This window comes from Condylura cristata, unplaced genomic scaffold (assembly GCF_000260355.1).
Source record: "Condylura cristata isolate star-nosed mole 26May11 unplaced genomic scaffold, ConCri1.0 scaffold00009, whole genome shotgun sequence".
Lineage (NCBI taxonomy): Eukaryota > Metazoa > Chordata > Mammalia > Eulipotyphla > Talpidae > Condylura > Condylura cristata.
The window spans coordinates 6,707,323-6,726,102 of record NW_004567110.1 but is presented as its reverse complement, the minus strand read 5'-3'; the positions used below and the strand labels follow the sequence as shown (position 1 = coordinate 6,726,102).

The window sequence follows — 18,780 nt, the reverse complement described above, 5'->3', positions numbered from 1 at the left end:
AGAGGGAGCGCTGCCTTTATCTTGACAGTGATGGGGAGCCCCTAGTCCTCATGGGAGCGCTGCCTTTATCTTGACAGTGATGGGGAGCCCCTAGTCCTCATGGGAGCCCCTAGTCCTCATCAGAAGCAAAGCTCTTTGGTGACACTGTGGACTGTGGAGTGGAGAGGATACTGTAATGCAGCAAAGGGGCAGTGAACCCTGAACTGCAGTGGAAGGCACACATAGAAAGCGGGTGCAGTTGAGGCATTTAGGAGGCAGCGCTGTCGGGAACCCCTCACAGACTGACCTGGGGACAGAGCAAGCAAATGACAGGGATTTAAGTCTTTCTGGCTTGGGCACCTGCAAGGATGGAGTAGAAACGCCTGGATTCACTGAGAGTTAGACTCAGGGAAAGGGCAAAGATAAGGGAACTAGGATGTCAATGTCCTTTCTGGAATTTAGGAGATTTTCCAGACTTCTTGCCTTTTTAGAAACCAATTATTCACATTTAACCAATTATTTATACTTCAAAAGTCACAGAGTCATAAACTGCAAATTAGGAGTCTTAGAAATCATTAAGTTCAACCCCTTTCCCTTCGCCCCATATCCCTGGTAATGGACATTTGGCTTCTGTGGAGCACCTCCAGGGAGGACTTTTTAATCTCACAAGGCCTGGTGCAATTTCAAAGAGTTATAAATAGGAAGGCATTAGTTCTGTCCCTTGGGAAATAGTCCCACAAGTCTTCTCCAGCCATAATTATCGCCTGGCATTTAGTGTTATAAATTATATATCAGATGACACAACATCTGATCTGGGTCTTTTTGTTCCACAAATCTTAAGCTTGGAGCAAAAAAAAAAAATCACAAAATGAAAACAGGTCTGTTTGTCTTAGATGTTCAGAGCATCAAGCCTAAGCAGAGCTGTGAAGTTATCTTAAGCAGCAGTCAACATTAGGTTCTTGGGTGATACACCGTGAATATACTTTTGGCCAGCATTGATTAGAAGTTGCATTTGGATGTTGATAGTGGAAAACTAAAGTAACAGTGGATGAAACAAATTTGGAGTCTATTTTATGTCATGAAAAAATATTCTCTAGGGATGGAGAGTCTAGGACTAGTTTGCGATCTCAAGTGTCATCAGAGTCCTAAGATTATTTTCTTTTGGGTCCTCTATGCTCCTGTGTGACACCATCCTCAAAGTCTGCTCATGGCTCCTACATACATTTGGCTCTATGTGGCTGGCAGAAGTGCTAAGACAATACCCAGAAGGCTACAAGATGATTAAAGAGGGTGCCAGGAGGAAAAAGGCAGACCTCCCTGATGATCAGCATCTTTTCAAAGTGTCCAAAACCCTTTAGTGTTGAGTATAGTTCAAATCCTACTGGTCACCCCTAATTATACTGGAGGTGCGTACATACACACACACATACAATGTATTTATTCATGCATGCAGATTTATTAATGCATGCACGCATGTATCTATCAATCAATCATCTAGTTATCTCTCTAGCTAGAAACATTACTTCCCAAGATAAAATTTTAACTCTTTGGGAAGCCTTTGTATATAAAGAGACAGGACAATGCTTATTGGTAGCCAACCAGTTGAAACACAGCCTGTGAAAGCTGACCTAGCTAGACAAGCATGTCGCAGATGATGTAGTATTTTAAAGCATCAGAAACAATTTAGGGTAATTGAGGCTCCTATGGGCAATATGGTTTGGGTTATTTTCAGGAATATAAGTAGGAAAGAAAGGATTTCATTTTTGAAACTAGGGATTTGGGTATAATAGGGCTTGGTCTGCATATTTTCAATAAAATACACAATGATTCTTTGCCTTCTGGTAGACTCACTCATCTAGTTTCGGAGAAAGACGATGAGCTGTGAAGTCATTAGGATGTTAACTTTTTCTAAGTGTTCTAATATTTGTTCCCAAATATTAGTTTTACTCTAGGCATAGCAGCCTGCATGGAAGGTAAAGGGGCACAGTGTTTCTCAGATCTCTATAGCATCAGTTTATGAACCCCACTTTCTCTAGAGTCATCATAGCAGGTGACTCAGAGATCAACAGATGTCCTTGTCTTTCTTGCCTTCTTGATGTGCTGATGACTTGAAGATAGGATAAATGCCCTTACTTGAATATTCATCCTCAATTTCAACACATTTGTTAAGCAACTAACAAATGACAGGAACGTGCAGTATTAAATGAGCATGCACATTTACTTTGTTGGGGCTGGTGGTGGGACCCAGCAAAAGCCCAAGTATCTTTGGAGTCAAAGAGATTTGAGTTCAAATCCTCAATCAGCCACACTAGGTCTAAGTGTCTACAGCCAAATTGATGGCTGACCCTCAATTTCTTCATTTCCAAAGTAGAGGCTGTACCGCCACTGGGCAGGAATGATGTGCAGAGTGGCTGGGAAGTGTGTAAGCCTAACACAGAGGCCCACAAGGCCAAGTGCAGGTGCTTTAGGGACATCTAAGCAGAGTTTTCGCAAAGTGCAAAGATCTGAAAGAGATCTTCAAAGGCATGTTTCTCAAACAGGGTTCTGTGGAAGCCTGGCAGGGCCTTGACAGGCTGGACAGAAGCATCTGTGGGAAAGGCAGAGCAGGTCTCTATCTGTTCTTTCCAACGGCAGAACCATGCTCATCGGTTTCATGCTTTAGAGCTTAGTGAGGAAAAGGAGTATCTGCTATTCTCAGATCTCCGTGTGTTTATCCAGTTATTGGAAGGAACTTGATATTTACCACACTTTGAGTTTTCCTACTAATTTTATTCACAACAGAATGGTGTTGCTGCCATTTAAATATTGTTTAATTTTGAATGGATTTGGATTATATCTTCATGCATGAGATTAATCTAAAATACTTAAAGTGTGCAACTAGATTTTAAGATGACCTATAGAGAGGGGTTCTTGCACCCACATCACCTTAATCCAAGGTCCTCTTTTCAGGATGTCAAGGTAAAACTTGTTTGCACCTTCACAGAATTAAGGACGCAGTAAGAGGAGAACACCTGGTGATCTGTACATGCTGACGTAGTAGCGTGAAATGAAAAACAGCTTTTCTTCCTCACAAAAATATCCTAGAAACATGGTCAAGGCAGGATTACTAAAGACTGGATTTTTTCACAATTATTAGTTATTGCTGGAAATGATAGACCTTTCACTTCATCTACCCTTCAGACAAATCACCTATAGGGTATTGTCTTGTCTGGCAGAGCAAGGCCACCTGCCGGTTACTGACTGGCCAAAGCAGACCCCTTTGCTTACAGAAATAATACCATTCAGCTCTGCTTTGCGCTAGTATTTATTGATTCAAAACTATTCCATATTCATCAACTTCTTTCATATTTGTAAATGGCGAAGTTTGACAGCAAACACACTGTTTGTTGTATCTTGTTTGGGATGGAATCACCAAAGCAGGAAGAAGTGAGTTCCTCACGACCACAGGTCTGCTTCCTGGGGGTGCTTAGACAAAGCAGCAGCAGCAGCAGCCACAGAAAACAGTTGTGGAGACTCAGACTGTGCAAACACACAGCTCAACCACTTCTGGGTCACACGGACACAGCATGGCTTGTTGATCACAACTGACACCCACATTAAAAAAAAAAAGATTTATTTATGTATGCAGAATGGTGGTATAGGCCAGAGGTGTGTGTGTGAGGGGTGGGGTGGTGGTGAGAAGATTCCCAAAGACAGAGTGGGGAGCAGAACAGGCAGATGTATTGAAATGAACTGCTGAGGGGAGCAGCTGGTGGGACAGGAGAGGTCTGCTGCGCCCTGTGGGCCACCTCCCTGGCCGGGGATCGAACTCGTGCTGCAGTGGCTGGGATAGCTTCGCAGTACTGTGCTTTAACCATTGTGCCACCAGGGAGGGCCTGACATTCACACTTTGAAAAAGCCAGAAAGGTAGTTCTGAGGAGGGCCACAGAGTCACTAATTAAATATTCAAAAGAAGCAGTTGTCATCAATTAGGGATCTCAGTTACTGCTCCCTTTGAAACAAATCAAAGTGTAAAACGATGTTGACGTTACTGAATCACTTGCAGAAATTAAATATTAGACATCATCTGATGAATAATTCTTTCAGCATTTGCGGAGTTGTTACTCCCATTTCTCTGGGAGGCCTCATTCCCCCAGAGAGCTATGTTTCTGTAAGAATTGTCATTATCTGGTTTTGGAGCCCAATACAGCATGGCGGGTTCAACAGGCACATTCATCTTCATTATAACTCAAGTAAGACACAGCTTAGAGCTTCATAGGGCCTGGTAAAACCGTTTGACATTGGTAGAATTTTAGAGTTGTGAGGAATCTGCTTGGCATTCCAGCTAAGTTGGGCGTGTCCTCAAAGGCACTCCACATTGGAGGTGAACTCCATGGAAGCATGTGGGTGGCTCTTCAGGCGCCATGTTGGGGTCCAGTGAGTTATGCTCCTTGGTCCACAGAACAGTGATGTCCTTATCGGCACTGCTGTCATTTGTAAGGCATATTTGACCTTCCCAACCCATTTTTTTACTTCTAACTCATTGCCTCTGAAAACAACAGAAATTGTTGTTGCATCAAATCAAGGTGCAGTTTGGAAATGAGACATGGTTTCCATGTCCTTACTAACCAGAAGGATATGAAGCGACTGCTCTGAGTGTGGTGTCCTCAGCCACATCAAGGGAAATGGCAACAGGCTGTTCAGGCATTGACTCAACAAACCTCAGCTATGAGTATCCTTTGTGGTGTTCCAATGTCTGCTCCAGGATGTACAGGACCATGCCTGTCCTCATGGGTGCAGGGATTAGTAGTGGAAACAAAAAAATAGTCACAATTCTAAGAATACCTGCAACCTCTGTTCCTCTGGGTCTCAATTAATGAGGAAGAATGCTCACATCTCAGTTCAAGTCAGGCTTTTCCTTTTAAACAGAAACCAGGAGAAGAGTGAGGATAGGAAGCCAAATGCCTCCTCAGTTTCAGAAAGCAGAAAGCTTCCTTCCAGGAGCTTTGTGTGTGTTGGGGGGTCAGAAAGCACGTCCTTCTGGGAGCTGTGTGTGTGTTGGGCAGCAAGGTCAGCACCTGGGTGCCTATGCCCCCTAAACTCAGCACCAAACCATGTCACCTGGCTTAAGGTACTTGTCTCATTTTGAAACTATTTACACATTTCTTACTCTAGATTGGCATCCCTCTAATAGGAGGATCCTGGATTTTCTCCCTCACCATCGTCTCCCTGCTGCTTGCACCAGCACATAGTGGGACTCCAGAAATATGTGTTCTATGAAGGACTAAGTGGATGAATGCATCAGTGAAGGGTGGACAGATGTCTGAGGGGTCAGGAGAGCACAGGGTCCTCAATGCACCTGGTAGCCTGGCCAGGAGCCGCCAAGGTGGGGGAGGGTCTGTGCTGACCTTCAAGGCCATCTCCCCAAATTAACAACAATGTAAGAAGATAACAAACAAACAAACAAAAACAGTGGTCTTCTCCTGTGGGCTTTGGCAAAGTCCTGCACAGCCTGGCAAAGGCTGGTGCCTGAGCACCAGCAATATGTTGGGTCCCCAGATTCAAAGGTTTTATCCAGACCACCAGGTGAGTCCCCCACACATTGCTGTTGTGGGTGGTGGTCCATACAAATACCAGGCTTTAGCCAGGGGAGGCCTGGGAAAGGACCGCTCAGGCCAGTGGGCTCCAGGGAGAAAGGCAAGAGCACTGAAAATCCAGGGACAATAAAATTAGAATGTTGTGTTCTGTGGACCAAACCCAGATCCAAACAGACTGCATGCATTGTTCTTCTCTGCTGTGTAGTTATTGTAGTCCCCACTTTACCTCACTGTAAAGCCAGGTACAGCCAGGTAAAGTGAGGTACAGCAAGATGAAGATGCTTTGGTGTCATGAAATTAACCAACAGCACAGCTCCATCCCAGCCTCAACATCAGAGGGCTACATCACACAGGGAGCAGTCCAGGGGCTCCCCATCATGCACCCCAACTGCTACTGCAGGGCTTTCCTGAGAGATATGTCCTCAATACACGTGCTTCTTATCGATAGAGTCTGCCTTGAAGGGCCACTTGTCTTTTTCTGTCAAGTTCTGGAAAATCTGCGCCTCTGTGCACTTAAGCACCTAATCTGAGCTCAAATTCTTAACATCAGACATATATGATTCCTCAACCATGTGAAATCCATTTGTTGCTAAGCTGGCGCAGGTCTTGAAGAAGGAGCACAGAGAAGTTCACTGGAGCTGGGGCCTTCTCAGTGGACAGTGCTAGACAGAGGAGGGAGAAGGAAAAATGTACAGGATATCTAAGAAACTGGGGCTGGGTTTGGTGATTCATCCCATGGGAAGAGGCGGTGAGAATGCCTTGGGAATGGCTGTGTCTGTGTGGCACGGACATGAGGGAGGCTGGACGGGCACAAGGAAGGGGAGCTTAGAAATCCGGGGACCTGCATTGCAACAGAAGGCAGCATGGAGGACCCTGGGCAGTTCCCAGGAATGAGGGCCACAACCACCGGGCTTCCCTACAGGCAGTGATGGGAGACTGAGTCATCCGGAGGGTGCTCCAGTGTGGGGCCCCCAGAAGGCCACTAGATCACCTGGCCAGGTGCCCAAGAGAATGAACTGGGCCGGAGGGACAGATGCAGGAATGAGTGGCATGCAGACATGTCGTAAGCCAGGGAGGGTTGTGGGGGAGGGACTGTGGGGTGGACACCAAGGAGCCCCAGCATGAAGGATGAAATTGCAGGGTAAGAAGCTATGAAGACATTTGAGAAGATCCAGCCAAGGATTAAGTCACAGAGCACACCCTTGGCTCAGGTGAGGCCCTGCCTCTGTGGGGGGGCTCACAGCCCAGTGGGCAGGAGAGATCAACCACGCCACCTGTGGCAGGAAGGCTGGGTGGTGCAGGCTGTGTGTGAGAGAAGTTGCAGCTCCGTCTGGGATGCGGGGAAACCCTTACTAACCCGGTACCATTCTCACTACTCACAAATCCTCTGAGACATGAAGATTCTCACATCTGAAGAAGCCAAAGCCATTTGGCCAAAGTTACTGGAAAAAAATTCATGGCAAGAATAGGATGAGAATTTGTGGCTTCTATAATTTTAAGGAAATGTACTTACAGCTTCAAAAATATCTCTAAGTGTCCACTGGCATAATCCACATTTCCTCTCTGGCTGAAAGGCTTGGGCAGGTCCCCAAGTGCTGTTTATGATGTCATTATTTGTTGGTAGAGACAAAAGTCCTATCTCATAAAGAAGGAAACTCTTCCTGAACCCATTCTCAGGGTCACCCCCACCCCCACAGGAAGCCTCCCCAGCTAAAGGGCAGAGTGACTTTGGCCTTGAAAGAAAATGAGCTTGCTCTTACTGACTTGGATTTTGTTGCTTGAACTAATTACCAATATAAAGTGAACCAATTGGGATAGTCTGGGAGAACTAAAAACAGAAGACATTTTTTTGGACTTCATGAAGACCCAGAGTTAATTGCCTTTGTCTAATATCTAAAATCAGGCTTGCTTTATTTTGTAGGCAGGTACAGATAAACTGGTCTCATTAGGGGACCAAGGGCCTTTCCATGATACATTTTGGCCCGAGGGGTGCTGCCTAAGCACCTACCCAGCAAAGTCACTGTGCAGTGTTCTCTGAGGAGTGAGCAGACTAGTCCCACTGGTGGGGAAAGCAGGAATCGGGGGCACATGAGAGCCCCTCTTGCCTGCATTTGCACCTGTAACAGGTCAGATGGTGAACAGTCATCGGTGGCCAGCAGAGCACCAGTGGCCAGTAGAGTACCAATGGCCAAAGAGATGATTCAGGGCACAGCTCAGAGCAGTGCAGGCCTGGGCTGTGTGCAGGGTCAGCACCCAGAGCCAGGGTGCTGAAGAACCAAGGAGGAGGCCAAGGAGGAGGTTCATACCACACATGGATTCATGTGCCAGGGCCCTATCTGTCTTAAAACTTTCAGGAATAATAAATAAACACCTATGGAAAATTTAGGTTATTAACATTTTTTCCCTTTAGTTTTGTGTGTGTGTGTGTGTGGGGGGCTTAAATGATCTGTATAAGTGCTTTTTTCCTTCACACTATCAACTATAATGTCTTTTAACACACAGGGAGCAAAAACTCAGTTGAAGCTCCCCTCCCCGCTACCCCCCACCCCCAAGACTTCCTGGGATAACATTTGGTGTCTTTAAGCCTAGACTAGAGAAACTGACTCTCACTGGCTTTCCCTCCTGGTGGCCGCCCCTGTGTGGCTGTCCATGTGGGGAGTGGCCAGGAGACTGGAGATGGTCATGTAAAATCCATTCATTTACTCCATAGCGTGACGTTCAGAACAGTCAGTGATAGAAGGGACACGGTCCTTAACCTGAAGGCGCCTCAGTCTGCTGGACACATGGGGACAGTATGACCTTGTCTGGTAGGAGCCTACGAGAGGCAGCAGGAAACCAAGGGAGGAGTTGGGCCTCCCTAAGCTTGATCTACCCAACCCTGTAGGGTGCCGAGTCACCGGGAGGCCAAGGCAGCTGGCCAGCGATTAGCCGGGGCCGTGCGAACACAGAGCATGTGAGGCTCCTGCCGGGTAGACCAGCGTGACCTCTTCCAACACGAGGGGACGCTCCTTCATGCCTTGTCTTCCAGTCACCAGGGGCAGGCAGCACTCAGTTTGTGATAATGTGACGGTTCAATAATTGACCTCGTAGCCCGTCCCCAGAGCCCCTTTGCACTCTCGTCCAGGAGGGAAGATCCATACTCATTTATAATTTCTGCTAGAGTCTGACCTTTCCTTTCATGTGATTCCTAAAGAAACCCACTGCCGCTTTGATTCTCATGCTTTCAGGTCTGCGGTAAGGCAGAGCCCATGACTTGCATGTGTGTAAACTGTGAATGCTGAGGTGTTCCAAGAGCCAGGTGCAAGGCTCCCGCCCCTGCACCCAAGTCACAGCTTCCTCAGCCCAAATGCAGCCAGCGTCAGCCTCATTGTAGCAACAGTCTTGCCTGCTGGAGAGACAGCTCTGCCCCCGAGCCTGGAACCCCAGCCCAGAGGATTCAGCAAATATTTGCTGATAATTTACCTATGCAGTCCTCTCTCTCCCCTTCTTCCTCATGTAATCCTCAGTTTTTTGTTTTTTTTTTTTAAAGATTTATTCATCCATGCACACAGAACTGGCCAGAGGTACAGAGGCGGTGAGAGGCTTCACCAGAGACAGAGTGGGGAGCAGAACAGGCCGGCTGAGGAAGCACACTGCTGAGGGGAGCAGTAGGCAGGTCAGGAGAGATCTGTCGTGCCATGTGGATCACTTCTGGGGTGGGGATCGAACTCATGCTGAAGTGGCTTTAGCTTCATAGTGCTGTGCTTTAACCCGCTGTGCCACCAGGGAGGGTCCATAATCCTGACTTTTTGAAGGGCAGTGAAGTTTAATCTGCGCCATTTCTTTTCTTTTTCTTTTTCTTTATTTTTTTAAGATTTATTTATGCATACAAGAACTGGGTTACAGGCCAGAGGTGCATGGGGGGTTGTTAGGGGGGAGGTGAGAGACTTACTAGAGTGGGGAGCAGAACAGGTAGATCAAATGAAACACACTGATGAGGGGGAGCAGAGGGGGAGACGGCAGAGGACTGCCGCGCCATGTGGGTCAGCTCTGGGGCTGGGGGTCGAACTCTCAGTTGAAGTGGCTGCGCTTTAACCCATTGCAGCACCAGGGAAGGGCCCAATATTTGTCATTTCTTTTGCCAACAGCATGGCAGAGCAGAATTCTGATTCCTGAAATACAAGCAGATGTCGCTGGGCAGGAGTCTGAGAGGAAAGCCCGGGAGGACAGACCACTCATTGGGCAAATGCACTGTGCATCCTCATCTTTGCTTTTTTTATTTTTCCCTGTTTGCAAAGTGGACATGATAATGGCTTGAACAGGTGGCCATGGCTTTCGGTTGACCTTGAGGACAAAAGCCTCTCTATAGGGGAATCTCCCCAAGACATCCCTATCACGTGACATACCACTTTTCTCTTGAAGTATTCCCAGGCAGGGAACATCTTCAAATGGCAGCCCTCTGGGCATATCTGTTTGTCACAAAACTTTGCCTTTAGGTGAACCAAAATCTCTCTTGCATTAGTGCCATTCATCTGTCTTCATTCCGCCTCAGTCTATCTCACTATGGCAGCACCTCAAGTATTGAAGACACTCACCAAATCTCTGCTCCATCCCTTCTCTCCCAAGATCTCTTCATGTTCTTATTTTTCGTCCTGTTATGTTAATTTCTTACGCTGCATTTCTTCTTCTGAGTTAAAGAAATAACATATTTTTGATTATGCATTCCTTAATCCTAGTCATCTCTATTTTATAAGCAATCATGTGTATTCAGCCTATAATCACCAAGGAAGAAGGCGAGGCTCTGCAGCCGTTTCCTGCACAACTGGAAAGGGGGCTGACGCAGGTCTGGAATATGTTGTTTACAAAATGGAGTGGTTAGAGGTCTGACTTCCTGTGAACATTTTCTATGTTGTGAAATTTATAGAGAGATGGCAATTTAAAAAATTTACTCAATGGGAAAAATTTCAAAGCATCAATATAGTAGATTTAATTTCACTTGGAGCCCATGCTTTCCATTTGAATAATTTTATCACTTCATGATTTAGGAGAGTGTTGCACTTCAAAGATATTTGGCAACTAGCCACACCCGACCTCAGGCATCTTGGTCAGGATGTGGGGTGGAGGGCTAGACAACCCGTATAAGTAATGAACGATGAACGCGCAAAGCCTTTCACATATGCAAATGATCCGTCCAACATGAACTTGTTCAATGAAATTCAGTATCGAATCACATACATGCCCCATCAGAGTCCAGTGCCAATATCACAGAAGCAAGGAGTTGCAGATTCAACTGACAACACATTGTGTTATTAGCCCTTTTCACTCAGGGAGGACGTAGTCACGTTCACTGGCAGAATATGTTTTATTCCTGCTAAGATGTGGCCTGACCCCCCTTGGAATGTCTGGCACCTCAACAGTTAATTAATCTGCTCTGCATCCTCCCTCTCCCCTGCAGGGCTGACTGTGAAATATCTTGCAGTGAGAAAAGCTGGCTTCTGAAGAAGAGCTGCTTAAGTGACCTGACTTCTTAAAATAGCCCTTCATAAACAAAACATGATATAATTTGAGTGTGTAAATCCAATTACATTTTCTGGGGAAGCATGCGGCAGGTTTCTGCTCTGCTTGGCAGCCAGGGAAGCAGCATTCCTCTACTCAGCCTCCCAGAGACTGCCCTGGAAGACCTTATTACAGAACCCAGGCTCCTGCTAACTGAGGTTCAGAGCTACCTGTCAGTCACAGGCATTCGGAAACCTTCGGGGTCTGTTACCTGGAATTCCAGCCTGGAGAAAGCAGAGAGCAAGCACCAGAGGCAGTATGTCAAGTGAGCTGCTAAGCTCTCCCATTGTGTCTTCTGGCCCTGCTGATGTCTCAGAGAATCAATATTGTGCCCATTTGTTGGCAAGAGGAAAGGATTGAAGTGAATGTTGCCAGTGTCTCCTGGGCTCCGAAAATAACCACATGTAGGACCAACTCAGACACTTGTGAAATGCATAAATTAGCATCTTAAGAAATATTTATACAACAGTGAAATGTCACATCAGCCTGCCTGTAGTAGTGTCCTTTGATTACATGTGGCTGGCAGCGCTGATTTTGGGGTAAACTTTTTAAAAATCTTTCCTTTTTATGCTTTTTTTCACTTCTTTTTGATGAGCTCTTAAACGCCATCCATCATCAAGGTGTAGATATGACTAAAGCACGCATCCTACTTAGTGTGATGTGTCAGCAGCTGCCAAAGCAACATCCCTAGTCTTTCCAGTCCTAATATAATTATGCTCTGACCACAGACACCAGTCAGGTGACATTACCGGATATGAAGGAAAACAAATTCAGAATTCAATCTTGAAAAACACACACCACACAATTGTTTTATAACCCTCTCTAAATACACATAAGCCAAGTACATCTGTAAGTCCAGGACAAAGGTGTCTACAGGCCAGAGCTGATGGATTTGATTGATTAATTGCAGCAGACTTTAAAAGTAGCCTTTGCTTGGCTCTCCCTGGTGGCGCAGCGGGTTAAAGCACATCACTAAGAAGCTAAAACCGCTTCCGCATGAGTTCGATCCCCACCCGGGAGGTGACCACATGGCGCGGCAGACCTCTCCTGGCCTGCCTGCTGCTCCCCTGAGCAGTGGACTTTGTTCGTCAGTCAGTCTTTTGTGCTCCCCACTCTGTCTCTGGTGAAGCCCCTCACTGCCCCTGCACCTCTGGCCTGTACCCCAGTTCTGTATGCATAAATAAATAAATCTTTAAAAAAAAAAGTAGCCTTTGCAAAGCTTACATTTCATTACACACAAAAAGAAAAGAATAGAGAGAGGAAAGAAGAAAGGAGGGAAGGCGGGAGAGAGGGAGGAAGGAAGACCCAAAGAATAGTCTTTTGGGCATGAGAGAATCATATTTCCATTTCCTGGTATTCAGAGGACCCTCTTGGGAACATTATCACTCAAATCTGTTCCTGAAAGTCATTTTCTCAGACATGCAGGGATGCCGCAGTAGTATTTTTTAAGCCTATACGAATTTATGGAAGGAAAATGTACAGAAATGGAGGGGGTTTAAAAGTCACACAAGCATCCTAGTGAGGTGCATTAGGTGGGAGCCAGTCACACTCAGGTAATGGGTATTTGTGTGTTTTGAAGTGAGCATCTTGATATCAACTACCAAATCAGGGCGATTTGCTGTACATTAACTCATCATATAATTCCCTTTCATTGAAGTGAGCAGAATCAGACAAAGAACATTTACTATTTTGCGCTTATGCTTAAATTTGACAGATGGAGGAAAGATGTCGACAATTCCATTATATTCACTTTACTGTCTTTACTATGAAGTCAATCCTTCACATAAATGATCAGAAATGCATATTTTAGCCACACACGAAGCCCGCCTCTGTCCTGATCCCCTCCTACTCATACTATATAGCACTATCTCTACCAACAATGCTTTCTTCCTCTCCCCAGTCCCCCTCCCCAGCCACCAAAGAGTTTTTTTAATGGCGCAATAGTAAAATATCCTCATTATCAATCAAATTTAATGATCGTAATTTAATTTTTTTCTGATTCTGGTCTCTACTGTTTGATAGGAGGTGTATAAAATAGGAAAGAAAATATTACAAGGGAAATTCAAGTCTGACAGCGTGACCCTGAACACTAACTCAGCTGGATTTGCATCCTTGGCTACTGTTACTGGTAGTTATCTTGGAGAAATCGTCTCCACGTTGACCCTTCAACCTCCCCAAGAGGTATAGCCAACTAATTAGCCACTAGCCATAACATTTTAGAATCCCCAAGAGAGAAGCATAAGACCGAGGTCTTTCTGGTTAAATATGGCCGCTTTTCAGTTTTCCGATAACTAAATGCTTTTTGCCATCTTTTCACTAATGAGCTGAAGAATAAGAGGAGTTTCAAATGGAAGGAAGCCCAACTTGTTGTCACCAGCAATTAAAATAGAGCAAAATGCCAATCACAGCAACAATACTTCTGTGCTTAGAATTTCTCTACCCTGTAAAAGGCCCTAGCAAATATCACCTTATCATTCATATTTTATTTATACCTACAATGTCATTTGGAATGAATTTTCAGATGGATACATTAACTAGCAGGGTAAACAAGTTGTTGAAGATGTGGAGGTCATCGGTCACAGAGATGATACAAAGGCATGACAAGCTTTGGTTTGAAACCCATCCATGAAGTTGATTCAATTTGAATTGGGTGAGACATCCCCAGGGGCAGGTAACTATAGGCCTAGTGGACCTACAGCTGACCTTGATCAGGGTGAAAAAGAAAGAGGGCCCTTTGAAGGCATCTCTTTGAAACTTCAGGAGGCTTTTCAGCATGGCCACCATCACCTTGAACCTATAAAATAATGAGAGAAGCCACCTCTGTCCTGGACAACCACCTCTACATTTGGCTGGGGAGTCCATGGCTAGTCTCTGTGTGCAGCAAACATAAATTATCTCTCTCCTGACAGCAGGGAGTCTCATGGGTGGCTCATTGGGCCCCATCTTGCTGGCACAGTGGCAAACACAGGGTGATTGCAATGAACATGGGCTTTGTCTCTTCAGTCAGCATGTGTGTGGAGAGGTGCCGCTCTGATCCTGCCCTGTCAAGCCACAGCCTTCATTTCAGGAGGGGAGGAGGAGAAACAGACTCATGGTGCGAACGAAGGGAAGGCGAGCATAGGCTCATTTGTTACTTTCGAGAATGACATTTCAGTAGTGAAACAGCTGCAGAGGTGTGTGGACGCGAGGCTCTCATTCCAGCCACCTGCTTCTTGAAAATGTTAAGTTAAATGTGAGCCATCCTCTTAATGAGAATTGGGATTAATGTAGAGACAATGATATTCCAGTGTTTATGGGCCTTCAGTTGACAAATTTGTATCCTGCTGTGCAAGATCATGAGCTAGTGACAAAGTCGATTTATGGCAATTGAGTCATTTTCTCTCATGAGTTCCCTTGGGCTTTTTCATTAAATGTTAATTCCAGTATTATATGTGATATTACTCTCTTGAGTAGTGAAATAGGTACTCCTTGCTCTGGAACCATTCCACATGCTTATGTGCTTAGAACGATAACCCCTAAAAAGCTTCCCAAGAAAGTCTACCCTAAGGAGAGCTCCTGCTTTCTTCACTTCTCAGGCTCATCATCACTGGGAGGTCCCTTCAAAGTTTCTAAGCATCTGTCAGTTCTCTGAAATGGACCTGAAGCATGATCCCCATGTTAGTCATGGTTAGGTATGCTAATCTACGGATAGGTGCTTAGTTACATGTAAAATATTATACGGATGTCAAGGAATATTACTATGCTTTCATTTTTCCAAAAGCTGTTTCCTTGCAAAAGACTGCCTTAAACATACATGATGTGGATATCAGGGTGTGTGTTACAAGTGAGTGTAACCTTTAGCAACACTACATCAGGGGTCTGGGATCACTTAGGATTTTCTGACGGAATCAATAGTCTTGTTCATTCAGGGTCTGCTTGTTGAGTAAGTACTGTGCCTGGCAATTTTTGCTCCTATGTGTCACATTCCTTTGGGGGTGTGCGGGCAGGGGAAGCACCGTTAGCATAAGCAAATAGGGCAATTTCAGGCAGTGCATGAGCTCTGCAAGGGTAAGGGATCTCCTGCAAGGACACAGCATTTGAACTGAGGGGAACAATGAAGATACGTCAGACATGTAAAGACTGAGAGAAATTGATCTAGACAGAGAGTGCAAAGTCTAATTGGTGAGGGAAATCTTGGGATGTATGACAGATAGAAAAATGGGGAGTATATATGGAGCCTGAGAAGTAAAGGGGACATTTAATCCTAGAGACAGCATATAGAGGTTGGAGTAGCCAGTGGGAAGGATTGAGACTTTGATCATAAGTTGTGATGAGGGATCTTGAGCAGGCTGTGAGCATACATTGTCTATTACCAAACAGGGAAAACTAAACAGTATCTATCCAAAAATCACAGATGAAAACAAGCAATGAATTCATCTCCTCCATCTGCAAGGTATAGGACAGAAACTTGAACCTCTAGAGGGCGCCAAAGGAAAACGTTTGGTAGCCAAAGCCACAAAGGCCCTTTCAGCACCTACAGGAGAGGAGAGCGCTCCTGTTGGTCCTTCTGACTGTAAAAGGTGACTGGAGCTAGGGAAACGTGCTTCTCCTTTAATTCCTACCCAGATCCAAAGTTGAATGAGCTTGGCTTGTATGTACAGGACCATGTTTTGTTTTTTTTGTTTTTTTTGTTTTTTTTTTTTTTACTGGGAAGGATTGTTTATGATGGGGTGGGAGTGGGAAGACGACATTTTGGGGTTATTTTTAATCTTCTCCCATCTGGTAGTATTTGAGTAGAGTATAAAACAAATATGGAGCCAAGATTTACTTTCTGGATTCATTTGGCAAGAAAAGTGTCTCTATACTTAGAATTTTGAAAATAGTCATCATTTGCCACTTAGGATGTGTTATTCTAAATACTAGCCCAAACTTACTTGATGAAATGTTTTAGTAATGTGTATGAAGATTATGCATGAAAAGCAGCAGGTTGTAATAATGAAATTATAGACAAATAATTAAACAGATATAAGATATTGGGAAGACAACTCAGTGAAGAAAAGGAAGGAGAAAGGACGAGGTGAAGGAGAAAGAAGACGAGAAAGGGGAGCGACAAGAGGAACAAGGTGGGGGGAATGATTTAGGGACTTCACATGGGAATGCACGAAAAAAGAATGGGATCACTTGAAAGAAAGGGAGAGATTTAGACCACACTGGGGTTCAGATCCCCATGTAAACAGAATCGAGAAACACAACTCAATACAATTATATCCAACTCCGGATTGTACTTTCATCATATGTGGGTATTAAAGACTCAGTGCAAGTTTGAGAAAATATTCATCACTATCTCTATTAAGGAAAAGTTCAGCTGGTTATGCCGGCTCTCATCTCCCCATTTCATGCCTCGTGATCACAGCCATGTGCTTTATATGCCCTTTGCTCTGCCCTGGGAGACTTCAAAAAGCACCATAAAAGCAATCAACCATATAAGTAACCTGCACAAATGATATAAAACCATCCAAGAGAGAGAATCCCATATCAACCGGTAACCCAGAAGGTCAACGATGGGGAAAGAGCTCTAACAGTGCTGGAGCGTGAAAACTCATGAGCAATTTTTGAGGCATTGTATCTGTTTATTCTAAGAAGCTTCAACCGGACCACAAAAAGAGGTGTTTTTAAAGCTTCCACTTCCACTAGAGCAAAAATGGTCCCGAGCCTGGAGCAGAACAGGACCCACAGAGCAGCCCTCTCCCCAACCTTCTCTTTGCAACCTTCAGCTGTCACGTTTCCCTCATTTTACTGAGAAGCTCCCAAATTCACCCCACTGTTACCCACTAGACATCTGACAGAGAAAGTGCCAGGCCATTGGTTTCCTCTTAATTTTAATAGACTTAAACAATAGAGTCTGTGTCTACCTTCTCATTCACAAACAATGGTGACTGTTCACATAACGCATCCATATTTAATGGTGAGAGACAGAAGAAAGGGGGAGAAAGACACCCAGAACATCAGGTTCCACCTGAATATTTCAAACTATCTACATGACCTTTCAATTAAGAAAACTGGCATCCTTTGTCAATGACAGCCCCAATTCCTGTCGCTACATCCAAGCCCTAAGTTTCTTTAGATCCCATAATAAGCAAATATATCATCTTAGCTGCCTGAGGCAATAAAGATTCCCAAATACAACATGTGTCACAGGATTATCTACGGGATTGGGTGAGATAACTCATGTGGGCTGCTCAACTCTGGCAATTAGTACGTGCCAAACCAATATCAAGGCATATAACAATTAGATTTGTGGCACCGAGTTATAGAGACACCCAGCCAGAGTCCCTTCCACCCTGCTGTGCCTTTTATGAGTAGAGTTGTCAAGTCACCTTCTAACCCAGGGAAACTGTCCCCTTCCATCTTCTGTTCCAGGGGATGAAAGACCCAGGTAGAAGGCAGAGAAGCAGAAAGAAGATGGGTTCTTAGCTGATGCCCGGGAACTACTCAGGGAATCAAAGTAGAATCGGAGTTAGTGGAACTTCAGAGGCCATTTAGTCCCAGCCCCTCTGAGAGGAGACACCAAGCCTCATACCCAGGACCTCCCTCGCCCCTGGGGAGGGGACTCAGCTATGAATGACGCAACCCTGCCCTCCAGAAAGCAGGGGGCTGGGGGGGAGCAAAACAGGGAAGACTTACCTGGTTAATGGAAATGACCGCCAGGCGGGGGATGAGCACCTGGAGGATCACCTGCAGCAGCGAGGTGCCCAGGCCAGCCAGGATGGCCCAGGTGAGCGGCAGGGGCAGCATGCTGTAGGTGGCGAAGAGTGTGAAGAGCACGTAGCCGATGCCGATGCCGTCGCCCAGAAGCCCGTAGCCCAGGCCGGCGGCCAAGATCTGGGTGGTCATGGCCACCCAGGTGACCACGCCGCTGTACTGCAGGTACGTGTGTGAGGTGGTGTCCTTCCTGACCACCACCAGGGCGCAGATCACCACCTCGATGCCAGTGAAGAAGCCCAGCAGGGTGCCCTTGAGCGGGTCCATCGGAGCCGAGGCCAAGCTCAAGTGGAGAACCAAGAGGGTGAGTTTGGTCAGCACATCCAGCACGTTCATCACCACCTCTGACTTGCGCCTCTGCCCGAGGAAATAGCGCTGGTACAGGCGCTCCAGATCCCGGGACTTGAAGGAGTTGCGTAGTGTGGGGAAAATGACCCCTCGGTAGCTGTAGCCCCCGTTGAGGAAGAAATCCGAGTTGCTCGGGGCGCAGTCGAGGTGCAGGAAGCCCAGGTCGCCCCCACCGCCGCTGCCGCTGCCGCTGCCGCTGCCGCTGCGTTCCGGAAAGACTTTGGTGCCGCCGGTGCCGAGCGCTCGCTCCCCGGGGCCCAGCGAGTACAGGGGCAGCGCCGCGTCGCCCGCCAGCTGCGGCGCGTGGTGGTTGGGGCCGCCGCCCGCAGGGTCCGAGGCTTTGCCGGAGCCTCCGCTCGCGCCGCCGCCGCTGCCCGGGTGCCCGTGAATGAAACGCTGCTCCGTGATGTGCCGCACCGCCGTCTGCCACAGCAGCCGCTGAGGCCGCGAGCCGCTCGCGCCGTCGCCGGCCGGGGGCGTCGGGTGGATGGTGTAGAGTTCCTCGCCGCCGCTGAGGCAGCGCACATCGGAGAGCTCCATGGCGCCGGGCCGCAGCGAGGAAGGCGCAGAGCCTGGGGGAGGCCGCGGGGGAGGGGGCGCC

At 46.4% G+C, this 18,780-nt stretch overlaps 1 protein-coding gene across 2 annotated transcripts in view; it reads right to left on the bottom strand.

The window, feature by feature from the left end:
* ADCY8 (adenylate cyclase 8 (brain)) overlaps window positions 1-18,769 on the bottom strand; it is a 157,334-nt gene extending 138,565 nt beyond the window's left edge. Inside the window, exon 1 of one of the 2 annotated variants that reach the window (XM_004679589.1) lies at window positions 17,754-18,769. In XM_004679589.1, coding sequence (XP_004679646.1) covers window positions 17,754-18,719 — 966 coding nt within the window. In that variant the 5' untranslated portion in view covers window positions 18,720-18,769. The remainder of the gene's footprint in view (window positions 1-17,753) is intronic. The other variant, XM_004679590.2, reaches the window with a different exon arrangement.
* Between the last annotated feature and the right edge of the window lie 11 nt (window positions 18,770-18,780).